General features: G+C 62.7%; 2 protein-coding genes across 7 annotated transcripts; one reads left to right on the plus strand and one right to left on the minus strand.

Annotated features, from left to right (window-relative positions):
• Positions 1-332: 332 nt before the first annotated feature.
• Positions 333-2318, plus strand: TNFRSF6B (TNF receptor superfamily member 6b). The gene is made up of 3 exons (XM_015430125.3): positions 333-836; positions 973-1167; positions 1911-2318. Exons 1-3 carry the CDS (start codon positions 413-415, stop codon positions 2192-2194), a joined length of 903 nt encoding a protein of 300 aa, XP_015285611.2. The 5' UTR covers positions 333-412; the 3' UTR covers positions 2195-2318.
• An 859-nt stretch (positions 2319-3177) lies between these two features.
• Positions 3178-11615, minus strand: ARFRP1 (ARF related protein 1). 6 transcript variants are annotated; one of them, XM_005569600.5, is made up of 8 exons: positions 11554-11615; positions 10731-10824; positions 10383-10470; positions 10056-10138; positions 5826-5907; positions 5533-5603; positions 4266-4366; positions 3178-4195 (listed from the first exon to the last, which is right to left on the minus strand). In XM_005569600.5, the coding sequence occupies exons 2-8, from the start codon at positions 10821-10823 to the stop codon at positions 4108-4110; spliced, it is 606 nt and encodes a 201-aa protein (XP_005569657.1). In that variant the 5' UTR covers position 10824; positions 11554-11615; the 3' UTR covers positions 3178-4107. The 6 variants fall into 6 exon arrangements, with proteins under 6 accessions (XP_005569657.1, XP_015285612.1, XP_045220110.1 ...); XM_015430126.4 differs by having other exon boundaries at positions 10731-10829; XM_045364175.3 differs by having other exon boundaries at positions 11497-11615.
• Between the last annotated feature and the right edge of the window lie 110 nt (positions 11616-11725).

Below are 11725 nucleotides of genomic sequence, written 5' to 3' on the forward strand. Positions count from 1 at the left end.
GGGCTCAGCCCTGCCCTCATCCTCACTGCTGCAGCCAAGCTGCAACTGTGGGGGGATCCACCAATACACCAGCTGCCTGGGCTGGTTGCTGGGTCAGGAGCTGCCCCAGGTGCTGAGGAGGGCGGTTCCCTGGCTGGTGAAGCCCCTCACAGAACCACCCTTGGACTGAGCTGTGGGGAGGGATGGTACCAGGTGGGTGAGGGGGGCTGTCTGGGGAGGGAGGAGTTCCTATGGGGCGTGGTGAGGCTGGCCCAGCCCTCTCCCTGCCCATATAGGGCGGCAGCAGGATGGGCTTGGGGATTGGGCAGTCCCTCCGCAGGCGGAGGGAGGGCAGAGGCGGCGGCATGTTGGTCAGGCACAGCAGGATCCGGTGTCCGCGCTGAGCCACGCTCTCCCTGCTCCAGCAAGAACCATGAGGGCGCTGGAGGGGCCGGGCCTGCTGCTGCTGTGCCTGGTGTGGGCGCTGCCCGCCCTGCTGCTGGTGCCGGCCATGCGTGGAGCGACAGAGGCACCCACTTACCCCTGGCGGGACACAGACACGGGGGAGTGGCTGGTGTGTGCCCAGTGCCCCCCAGGCACCTTTGTGAAGCAGCCCTGCCGCCGAGACAGCCCCACGACGTGTGGCCCGTGTCCTCCACGCCACTACACGCAGTTCTGGAACTACCTGGAGCGCTGCCGCTACTGCAACGTCCTCTGCGGGGAGCGCGAGGAAGAGGCACGGCCTTGCCACGCCACCCACAACCGCGCCTGCCGCTGCCGCACCGGCTTCTTCGCACACGCTGGTTTCTGCCTGGAGCATGCATTGTGTCCACCTGGCACCGGCGTGATGGCCCCGGGTGAGAGCTGCGCGAGGGGAAGGGCCCCCAGGAGTGGTGGTCGGAGGTGTGGCAGGGGTCAGGTTGCTGGTCCCAGGCTTGCACCCTGAGCTAGGACACCAGTTCCCCTGACCCTGTTCTTCCCTCCCGGCTGCAGGCACCCCCAGCCAGAACACGCAGTGCCAGCCGTGCCCCCCAGGCACCTTCTCAGCCAGCAGCTCCAGCTCAGAGCAGTGCCAGCCCCACCGTAACTGCACGGCCCTGGGCCTGGCCCTCAACGTGCCAGGCTCTTCCTCCCACGACGCCCTGTGCACCAGCTGCACTGCCTTCCCCCTCAGCACCAGGGTACCAGGTGAGCCAGAGGACTGAGGGAGTAGCACACTGCAGGCCAGGCCCACTTGTGCCCTCACTCCAGCCCCTACACGTGCATCTAGCCTGAAGCATGCCAGCTGGCCTCGGGGAAGGGGCCACAGTGGATTTGAGGGGTCAGGGGTCCCTCCTCTAGATCCCCACCAAGTCTGCCCCCTCAGGGGTGGCTGAGGATTAGGATCCGAGCCAGGGCAGAGCCTCCCCTGGGGAGCCTTGGGAAGGTGGGCAGCACTCTCCTAACTGCCCGAGAGGAAGGTGGCTGGCTCCTGTGACATGGGGAAACCAAGGCCCGATGTTAACTCTCGTAACTGCCCGAGAGGAAGGTGGCTGGCCCCTCTGACATGGGGAAACTGAGGCCCGATGTTAGCCACTGTTAAGAAGCCACAGTGGTTAACACGAAGTCAGGTTCAGTCCATCTGCAGATCCCAACCAGCCCCTTCCAGTGGCCCAGGAGCCCTAAGATCCTGCCTGGGCCCCTTTGCCTCTCCCAGCCAAACTCCGAGTGGCCACTCCTGCCCCCACGCCTTTGCTCCACTGTGCTGACTGAAGGCTCCTGCCCCTTCTCCAGTCCCCACCCTTGCAGTGCTCACTCCAGCACGGCTCACTGTACAGGGATTTCTCTCCTGCAAACCCCCTGGGTGGGGCCCAGAAAACAGGGTGCTCGGCAGGCCCCCACCAGTGTCTGTGGGTGAAATGAGGGGACTGCTGCCTCCCCACCCACTACAGGAACTGAGGAGTGCAAGCGTGCCGTCATCGACTTCGTGGCTTTCCAGGATATCTCCATCAAGAGGTTGCAGCGGCTGCTGCAGGCCCTTGAGACCCCGGGGGGCTGGGGTCCAACACCAAGGGCGGGCCGCGCAGCCTTGCGGCTGAAGCTGCAACAGCGGCTCACGGAGCTCCTGGAGGCGCAGGACGGGGCACTTCTGGTGCGGCTGCTGCAGGCACTGCGTGTGGCCAGGATGCCCGGGCTGGAGCGGAGCGTCCGTGAGCGCTTCCTCCCTGGGCACTGATCCTGGCCCCCTCTCCCCCTTATTTATTCGACATCCTTGGCACCCCACTTGCACTAAAAGCGGCTTTTTTAATAGAAGAAATGAGATTTCTTAAAGCTTATTTTTATAAAGCCTTTTCATAAAACTGGTTGTAGTTGCACAGCTACTGGGAGGGCAGCCGCGGACACCTGAGCCGCCCGGTGTGCCCAGATCCCTCAGGCTGCCATCAGAACTGTTGCTCGGGGCTTCCCCTACCTCAGACCCTCCCAGGGAGGATCACTGGGAGTGCCTCCTCTACGCTCCCGTTGGCTGTGGCACGTGGCGGGGGCCCCTGAAGCTCAGGGAGGGTCAAGGCCTGGGAGGGTATCATTGCTCGAAGAACAGGACGGGGCTCAGGCCAGCCCCAGTCGCCGGGGCCCCACACTAACCCCCTCTTTTGAATTCCTCCCACTCCCAACTCTCAGGGGATTTCCCAAGAGGAGCCCTGCCAAACACCTCCTCCAGGCCTCCCATGCTTCCTGGGAAGTGAAGCTTTTCCCCTTTGGGGCAGGCTCTGAAGCCTTCAGATGCATCCAGAGCAACTGGGGGCCCGCCCCAGCCACACTCCCCGCCCCAGCCACACTCCCCTCCCCAGCCACACTCCCCTGCGTGGCCAGTTTCCCGTGGCTGGAGGCCCCGCCCCCTAGGTCCTGGGAACCAACCTGCAAAACACACACAGGGTCCCCTGGAGATGACGCGGGGACTTCCAGGGCCCGACTCCCATGAGTCACAGCCCCGCAGCTGCTGTGCCACCCCCACCCTGACTCATGCCCCTTCCCAGCAGCTCCTCCCAGGCCCCCCACGTCCTTCCCACATCTGCAGGAAGGGAGTGCCTGGACTCTCCAGGCTCCAGACCCACCTGGGGAGCCCCTCACCTGCCCACCAGCCCCTGAGCAGCCCAGTGCCACAGTCACCGTGTCCAACAGCCAGGAGCCAAGCCTCAGCCCTCCAGGAGGGAAGGGATGGACAGACCCACACTTGCCGTCTTTATTTTGCACTCACTCTGGGCAGCACTGGGCAGGCGGCTCCTGCCCACAGCCAGACTGAGGAAGAACAGCGCTCAGCAGGCCCAGTGGCGGCTGTGCAGGGAGGGCCCCAGGATCAGCCTCACTCCCAAGCAGGGGACGCAGGCCCCGCACAGCACTGACACAGGGCCCCCCAGAGAACCCCTCCAGGAGGTTCTCTCCTGGCTGGGAGAGGGCTCTGGACCCCCCCACACACTCCCCACTTGCAGGGCTGGGGCACAAAAACAGCCACTCCCAGCAGAGGCCCCCTCAGCTTTTTTGCATCAGCTCCCTCCCAGGGGATTAAGATGAGGCAAAGCCAGGCTCAGGTGCGGAGTGTATGTCTTCCCTCACAGGCCTCCTCGGCTCTGTCCCGAGGCTGCATCAGAATCCAGGGCCCCCGCTGGCCTTTGGGGACATGGCCTGGGTCTTCCTTAAAGCAAGATCAGCCCCAGACCACCTCCAGGGTCACGGGGCACAAGCCAGAGGGCAGCCATAGCTGACTGGCCTCCTTCTCGATGGGGTGGACATGCAGCCACGGAATCTCCCAAAGGCCCCACAGGGCTGTCCCCAGGCAGTCCAAGCCAGCCTGAGCACTGGAGCCCCAATTCCCAACCAGGTCTCCCTCAGACCCCCCCGAAAGGGCCCAGAAAGGCCACCGCAGCGCCCCATGGAAAGGCTGCCGCCAGAGGGCGCTAGCCGGGCGGCCAGACTCCCCTCCAAAACCTCCGAGGCCTACACTTTTCCAGACGTAGAGGAAAGTTTGTCTTCGAGAAAACAAAGGAAATGGAAGAACCCCAAAGCAAAGCAAACCCACCCCCCAGACGAGCAGCCAACAGGCCACTCCTCCAGCACCGGGCACCAGCCGTCCCGACGGCAGCGCGGCCGCGCCTACGTGATGTCCCTCTGCCGCGGCGGCCGGTGCACGTTCCGCACGACACACTTCACCATCCACTCGATGCCCTCGCGCACCCCTTTGCTGTGAAGACAGGGGGTGTGAGGGGGCTGGCCTTGGTCCCCAAAGCCCCTGCAGGTGCAGCTCCACTCACCCCGTGAGGGCCGAGCAGGCCTGGGTCAGGCAATCCCGCCTGCCGATCTTGCCGGTGCAGTCGCTGAAGGCCGTCTTGATGTCAGGGATTGAGAGGCACGTCTGGGGGAGGCAAGGCCATGAGGAGCAGCCCCCACGTCTGGCCCTGTCCTGCCTGTGGGCCTGGGACTCTCAGAAGGGCATATGCCCTTCACCCCAGAAAAACAGGCAGAGCTCCACGAGGGTCCCAGTGTCTCCCAGAGGCCATAGCGGTGAGGACCCTGCGCTCACCCCGAGGCTGAACGTGGCTGGTAGTGCCTGGGACAGACGTTAGACGTCCACACAGCTGCAAGGAATCCACCCCCATCCCCTTCCTGGGGGACACCATGAGGCCCAAGGTGGGGCACCAAGGGTTGATGCCTCCTGGGCAGTGGTGGAGGCAGGTCCCAGGGGCCCATACAGCTGGGAATAATGGAGGGGTGGGAGCCCTGCGTTGGGCCACATGGCCAGGGATGATGTGGGGGGGAGCCCTGCGTCGGCGATGGGGGCAGTCTGCAATCATGGTCACTTCTGCTCACAACCACCTGCCCAGTCCTCAAAAGCAGCCCTCCCCTTTCCTCTGAGGGGAGACCCCTGCCCCACACCAGGTGGCCCTCTTTGTCAGCTGAGATTGTGGGGGAGGCCAGCCCTACAGGCTGGGGGCAACAGAGCCGCCCCAGAGAAGGCGGGCAGTAAAGATTCACCCTGGCCCTCTGGACGCTGCACTGCTTCTGTGGAAGCCACTCCAAGAGGATGGCAAGAATTCAGTGTGGCCAGTGCTCCAGGGGACAGCAGCACCTCAGAGGAGTCTTGAGGGGCTGCCCTGGGGGTGGGGCTGGCACAGATGCCCCCTCCAAGCGTAGCAGGAACAAGTGAGGGTCAGAGCTGACTCCCACCAGGGCCCCAGCATCACTTTTTGAGCTCTGAGTTTCATCTGGGTCTCCCCACAGCTCAGTCGTACGCTCCTGAGACACGGCCGCCTTTAGGGGAGAGGTGCCCTGCATGGCAGGAAGAGGCCTACTGGGCGCCTGCCTTGAGGTGGGAGAACCTCCAGGGCTGGCAGCAGCAGGTCCGGAGAGGAACCAGGCTTGGGAAGCTGCCGGGGGCAGGGCGGGCCTTGAGAATGGCTCTGTGCCCCTGGGCGGTCACTGGGCCTGGGCCTGGGGAGTCTGGGTGCACACACTGCTCCCCTTGCTGTGGGGGAGTCTGGGGACTTGGGAAGCTGCTGCAGCAGACGGGGTGGGGCTCACCTCCACATCCTGCTTGTTGGCCAGCACCAAGACAGGGACACCGCACAGCGCCTCGCTGGTCACCACCTTCTCTGGGGGGGCAGGAGGCAGCACCTCACACCCAGCATCCTGCCTCTGACTGCCCTGGGGCCCACAGCCGTGGACGCCGACAGCTGCTCCCTCTGCCCCCCATTGCCCATGAGGCAGGAGCGCTTCTGACCAGACACTGAGCCAGCCCCAGGTACAGAGCTGCCCAAGCTGGACCTGCCCCCACTCACCATCCACCCCTCCCAGAGCAGCCAGGCCGCACTCACCGAACGCCTGCTTGGACTCGGCCAGCCTCTCCTCGTCGGTGGAGTCAATGACGTAGATGACGCCGTGACACTCTGCATAATACTGGGAGGAAGCAGGAGTTGGGGCTCAGTCCCCACCCTGCCAGGGGCCAGGTCTGTGTCATGGCCACTATGGGGGGCTCACATGAGGAATGGGCAAGAGAGGAGCTCCCGCTTGCAAGACCCTTCTGGGATGCATTCCGGGGTTGTGGGGAAATCTGGTGGAGGTGCCCCCAGGCACTGTTCCTAAGAACCTGCCTGCAACCTTTGGCCTGATGGTGGCCAGATAAAAAAGTGAAAGACAGGGATTGGGCCAGGCATGGTAGCTCACAATTATCCCAACACTTTGGGGGGCAGAAGCAGGAGGATCACCTGAGCCCAGTTCACGGCCAACCTGGGCAATGTAGTGAAACTTCGTCTCTACAAAAGCTTATGGTAATGTGTGCCTATAGTCCTAGCTACTTGGGAGGCTGAGGTGGGAGAACGGCATGAGCCTGGGAGGTTGAGGCTGTAGTGAGCTCTGATCATGCCACTGTGCTCCAGCCTGGGTGAGAATGAGAGACCCTATCTCAAAAAAAAGATAGGGTTTGGGGGCTGGAGGAACACAAACCACAGCCTGGCCTGTCGAGGGAGTGCACCTGTGGGGCTCCGTGCCAGCACCTCGTGCGGGGAGGGATTGTGGCCATGCGGATGACAACACTGACCAGCGCCATCTACGAGGCGAGCCCTCCCTGCCAGGACAGGGCCAGAGTCACTGAACTCAGGACTTTTGCAGGCTGGGCTGGTCAGTCCTGGGCTCGCTGGCGACACTGCTAGGCAACAAAGGGCACAGACCCTGTGGCCTCAGGTACGAGTGCCGAGCCCCGGACCAGATGAGTGCATCTCTGTCGGAATCAGAAAAGAATACAGGAAACTCCGCGTCCACGTGGAGCAAACAGCTCACATTTGCCACTTTGCCTCCAGGCTGTGCCAGCTGTCCTGCCTGGGCATGAGGTCCCAGAGACCTGGAACTGGATGCTGACCAGGTAGGACAAGCTGGTGGTCAGTGTGTTAAGACACACATACCCCTGCGAGCGTGAGAAGTCAGGAGGCACCGCCCAACTCTCCGAAATCCTTAGGGTGTCCGCGCACGGAGTACCAGGCAACCCCATCCCAGTGCCAGACAAGCTTGTGCACCTGCACTTCTCACAGTGGAGAAAGAAGCCCAAGGCCAGGCGTCCTCCAGGGTTCTGCAGGCAGCGAGGCCCCCCACACCCACACCCCCAGGAGCTTCTCTGGCCCACAGGCAGGTGCCACACACAGGCCACCAGCCCCACAGGGGACCCTGCAGTGTGGAGACTGTCTGTTGCTGACACCCAGGAGCAGGCGGACCCTGAGGCGGAGACCTCTGCGGCGGGAGGGGCAGCTCTGTGGAGGCTGCAGCAAGCCCAGTGAGAGAATCCCCACGTGGCCCCCGGGGCTTCTGAACAGGGTGGCAGAAGGTTCATGTGCAACCGGGTCCTGGACCATGGGACCACGTGGTCAGAGCCACCCATCACACCTACCAGGCACAAGGCACACAGCCCAGCAGGGCTGCAGTGAGACGGGAGTGGCACCTCAGGGCTGAGTGCAGGCAGGACCTAGAGCCCCATGCCCCAGTGGAGGCGTCACAGCAGTGGTCACTGTGTGGTACCCCACAACGAGGGGAAGAGGGAAATGTCCAAGCGTGGCTCCTGGCTGGCCAGCTGACCCCAGCGGAGCAATCAGAGGGACTGTGGGTCTGAGTGCTTCTCCCCAGCAGCAATGGGAGCTCCCCAACTGCCAAGTGCCAGCCAGCCTGAGAGACTAGTGTCACAGCAAAGAACCCAGGAGCTGAGGTCCTGGCACAGGCCACACGTGGACGCCGGCCCGGGGTCCAGCCCCAGGACGAGGCCAATTCCCAGTGATAGCCCTTTCGCTCTGCACAAGGATGCAGAGGATACAGGAACCAGGGTGGGAGCAGAGGCCTCCCTTCTGGTCCCTCCTGGGGGGGTCTCTGCTGCTGATCCTCCCAGCTCTGAGCTCAGCAGGGTCAGGCGTCCCAGCCACTAGAGCAGCACACACTCAGCTGCCGATGAGCCACAGCTGCCTCACGGGCATGAAATGCACCTCGTATCTAGGAGACCCTGGTGGGCAGGAGACGGGGCTGCTATCCCACAGCTGGGGACCCAGAGAGCCACTGGCCCCACCAAGGTGGCGTCTGGAGAAGGACTCAGACTGCCAGGAAATCACACCCCAGCAGAAGTGGTAGTGAATTGGGGGACACTCAAGGAAGAATGCAGCCCTAAGACCAGCAGCAAGGATGAGCTATAGCGGCCCCCTTAAGTCTCCCTCTTCCAGTTTCCCCTTAAGAGAGACCCTCGGGACCTTGGAGGAGCCCCTCTCCGACATGGAAGTGTGGGTCCATGCAAGGCTGCGGCTGCGGCCAGTGCAGGCGTCTGTGGCCCCAGTGTATTCTTGCTTCATGCTGGAGAACACTGTACCAGCGGATGGCCTCGTTCTGGTTTCTGTGGGACCCACTCTGGCTGCAAAGAGCCATGCTGCCAGGTCACACCTGCCCAGGGCAGCCCACGCTGGAGACCCACCGGGCCATGGCGTGAAGTCCCGGCCAGCCTGGCCCCACATGGCCCAGCACAGCCAGTTCTCCTCCAGAGCTCCCTGCTGGGCCAACCACAGCTCCGCGGATCCTGCTGCCTGAATCGACCTCTCCTCTCCCATCCTCGCTGCCTTCCTGATGCTGACCCCCAATATGCATCCTGTAGCTCAACCTGTCTCGGCATCTGTGCCTGAGACACTGGCCTGTGACAAGATCATCATCATCTTTGTCCCTCCCCAAGCACGCTGGGCACTGGACCCAGGCTCTGACTCAGCTTGTCCCATCTGACTACAGTGGACCTACAGGATCTATCAGAGATCACTTGGCCATGGGAGAAATGACCTCTTGGCTAGAAGTCACGGCAGGAGGGGACACTTCGGCGGGGCCTAGGCAAGAGGAACTGAGATCAAAAAGGAGATCAGGACCTGGGCATTCAACTCTAGAGCTGGCGGCTGGCAAGCATCAGGGAAGCCAAGGCACCGGGGCCGCCCCACACCCACTGTGCCAGCCTAGGGCAGGGAGCCCCAGGAAGCCACAGGCTCTGCCCTGCTCAGTGCTGGACTCGGTGCCTGGCCCAGGCTGAGAAGGAGAGAAACTGTAGTCTGGGGGGTGTGGGGGAGGGGCACCACACTGGGATCTCAGAAAAGCCCAAAACCTGCGTCAAACGAGGAGACCGCTGCCGCAGGACCCTGAGGAGGTCTTCTGGTGACCACGGAAGAACGAATGTTAAGCTAGAACTGAGGTAACCCCATCGGGGAGAGGCAGCCGTTGTGCCTTCCCCACATCTGGCTGGTCTTTGCCATTTCTGTGTCCTGGTGGTGAGCAGCAAGATCTCTGAGCTGAAAGGAGGCACTCGCTTTGGGGAAGTGCAGGGTCCCCGGGTCCCCACACTTTGTCTTGTCCTGACTGAGAAAGAAACAGACTGCCCTGACCTCTCTGACCTGGCCAACGAGGTTTCCCTTAGGCTCAAACCCAAGCCAGGGCTTGAACATTCCGACACTTGTAAGATGTTTAGGTTGTTAATATAATGTTCAGGTTTCAAAACATTGAAACAAATTAGCCCCAGCCCTGAACCCAATTCCTTAAATTTTCGTTTAAACGCCACACCCTGCTCTCCCAGCTTCGGACAGGACCAGTGAGCACACCCTTCCCTTTGCTGGTCACCTGAGGATGCTGCACTCTGTCAACAGGTTCCCCTAACGCATGCCCTGACCTGAGGATGCCCCAGTCTGTCAACAGGTTCCCCTAACGCGTGCCCTGACCTGAGGATGCCCACTCTGTCAACGAGTTCCCTAATACATGCTCTGATCTGATCGCCTTGGCGTTTAGTGATTCTTTCCTTGGAATCTCCACTGGCCCCATTGCAGGGAACTCCCAAGTAGGAAACTCCCCTACCACCACTTTTGGGGCAACTTTAGCTAAGGGTTCGGCTGGGACAAACCAGGGAGCCACTCGGGAACCTGGGACAGGACCAGAGAGAAACCCCCAGGGACAAAGTGGGTAATGAAAGTTGCTGAGGAAGGGCCCAAAGGGTGCCCTCTGGAAAGAAATGGCACTGAAGGGCTGGAGGGGGGGTGGTCCTGACCAGGGAGTCTTACCTTGTCCCACAAAGACTGCAGCTCTTCCTGCCCTCCTAAGTCCCAGAACATGAGCCGAGCCTTTCCCACATCCACAGTGCCAACTGGGGAGAGGAGGAAACAGGCAAGGCTCATGACCTTGGTCCTCGACACACCCAGTCCCAGCTCTCCCGGGGGATGGAGCAAACCATGCTGGTGCCACTCAAATGAGACTTGAGAGGGGACTGACAGGGCTGTGGCCAAGGGCCAGCTGGACTGTGAACGTCACGGCATCCTCAAGGCCCCAAACCCACAGCCTGCTATTTAGACCCCTTACTGTTTAGACCCCTTACTGTTTAGACCTCTTACTGTTTAGACCCACGGTGGTGGTGATTTTGGATAGACTCATTCCCTTGTAGTTCTTGTTAAACCGGGTTTTTGACTGTTCCAGGAAGGTCTGAGGAGAGAGGGAGAGGCAGACACATCAAGTAGGGGCTACACTGGCTTCCCAAATATCCTTCCTCAGGCCTGTTCCTTAAGAGAGAAAAACAGAAACAAAGCAACACTCTGCTCTTCAGGAAGCTGGTGGTGACAATCCTGTCGTCTCAGGTGAAATGTGGATTCCATCTGGGTAGTGAACATGCAGCTGACAGCACAAAACCGAAGCGGGGGCCACCCGGCCGTGGGAAAGGTGCGGGCAAGGGAGTGGGCACTCACCGTCTTCCCAGCATTGTCCAGGCCCAGGATCAGGATGCAGTACTCGTCCTTCTGAAACATGTACTTGTACAAGCCCGACAGCAGCGTGTACATCCTGCCCTGGGCGCCCCAACATGTGTCAGTGTGCAGCCGGAACGCAGCTCCCCGCCCCCGGGCTTCTCCACGGTGGTCAGGGGCGCCCCACGTCCAGCTGGCCGCTCAGGACCAGAGCCTGGGGGCCATTCCCGACTCTCCCTCCTCCACCGCACCCCTGCAACTCCTCCCAGGCCGGCCGCCACTCCGTCCTTCCGCTCACAGCAATGACTGCGACCTTTCCGAACCCGCAGCGGCTCCGGTCCCTCCCCTGCTCGCGGGACCACCCAGCCGGGTGTTCGCGGTGAGCTCCGCTGCGCTCCCGCCCTCCCCCGAGGTTTCGCTCCCACGCTTCACGCGCGCGGAACGGGGAACACACTCGCGGCAGCCCCGCCTGGGCCCCCGCGCCCCACCCGGGAGCAGCGAGCCGCCGGCGCGCTCCCCAGGAGCTCCCCAGGGACGCCCCATCAACCCATTTCTTAAAACGGGGACGGCCAGCGGGAAGCGGACTACAGGGCGGGTGCGCAGCGGCCCGGCTGCTCCCGGAGGCGGCGCGCGGCGGGCAGGGAACGACTCCCGCGGAGAAAGAACCCGCGTCGGGGACCCCGGCTACGGCCGCCCCATGCCGCGGCCGCCAGGTTGGAGGCTCGCCGACAAGCAGCCAAAGCTGGTTCCTGTCACACCTGCGTCCCACCTCCAGCTCTGGGCCGCCCCTCGGGCCTCGCGCCCCACCGCATAGCCTGCGGCCTACCTGCGACCGCCGCGACCTCGGAGCCGCCGCTGCTGACCCCCGCTGACCTCCGCTGACCCCGCGCTAACCCCGCGCGGCGCCTGACGGGACGAGAGCCGGCCTCAGGGAAGGAGCTGAAACGCGTCCCGGCGGCCTCCGCGCTCCGCTTCCCGGCTGCCCCCGCGCGCCAGGC

Source organism: Macaca fascicularis, chromosome 10 (genome assembly GCF_037993035.2).
Source record: "Macaca fascicularis isolate 582-1 chromosome 10, T2T-MFA8v1.1".
Lineage (NCBI taxonomy): Eukaryota > Metazoa > Chordata > Mammalia > Primates > Cercopithecidae > Macaca > Macaca fascicularis.

Excerpts from the sequence above, each read along its gene's own strand:
- TNFRSF6B (XM_015430125.3), top strand. The coding sequence starts at position 413 with ATGAGGGCGCTGGAGGGGCCGGGCCTGCTGCTGCTGTGCCTGGTGTGG. Across the intron at positions 837-972 it reads CACCGGCGTGATGGCCCCGG|GCACCCCCAGCCAGAACACG; the intron begins GTGAGAGCTGCG and ends TCCCGGCTGCAG. Across the intron at positions 1,168-1,910 it reads CCTCAGCACCAGGGTACCAG|GAACTGAGGAGTGCAAGCGT; the intron begins GTGAGCCAGAGG and ends CACCCACTACAG.
- ARFRP1 (XM_045364174.3), bottom strand. The coding sequence starts at position 11,539 with ATGCGGTGGGGCGCGAGGCCCGAGGGGCGGCCCAGAGCTGGAGGTGGG. Across the intron at positions 10,830-11,485 it reads GAGCTGGAGGTGGGACGCAG|GGCAGGATGTACACGCTGCT; the intron begins GTGTGACAGGAA and ends TGGGGCGCCCAG. Across the intron at positions 10,139-10,382 it reads CACCACCGTGGGTCTAAACA|TTGGCACTGTGGATGTGGGA; the intron begins GTAAGAGGTCTA and ends TCCTCTCCCCAG.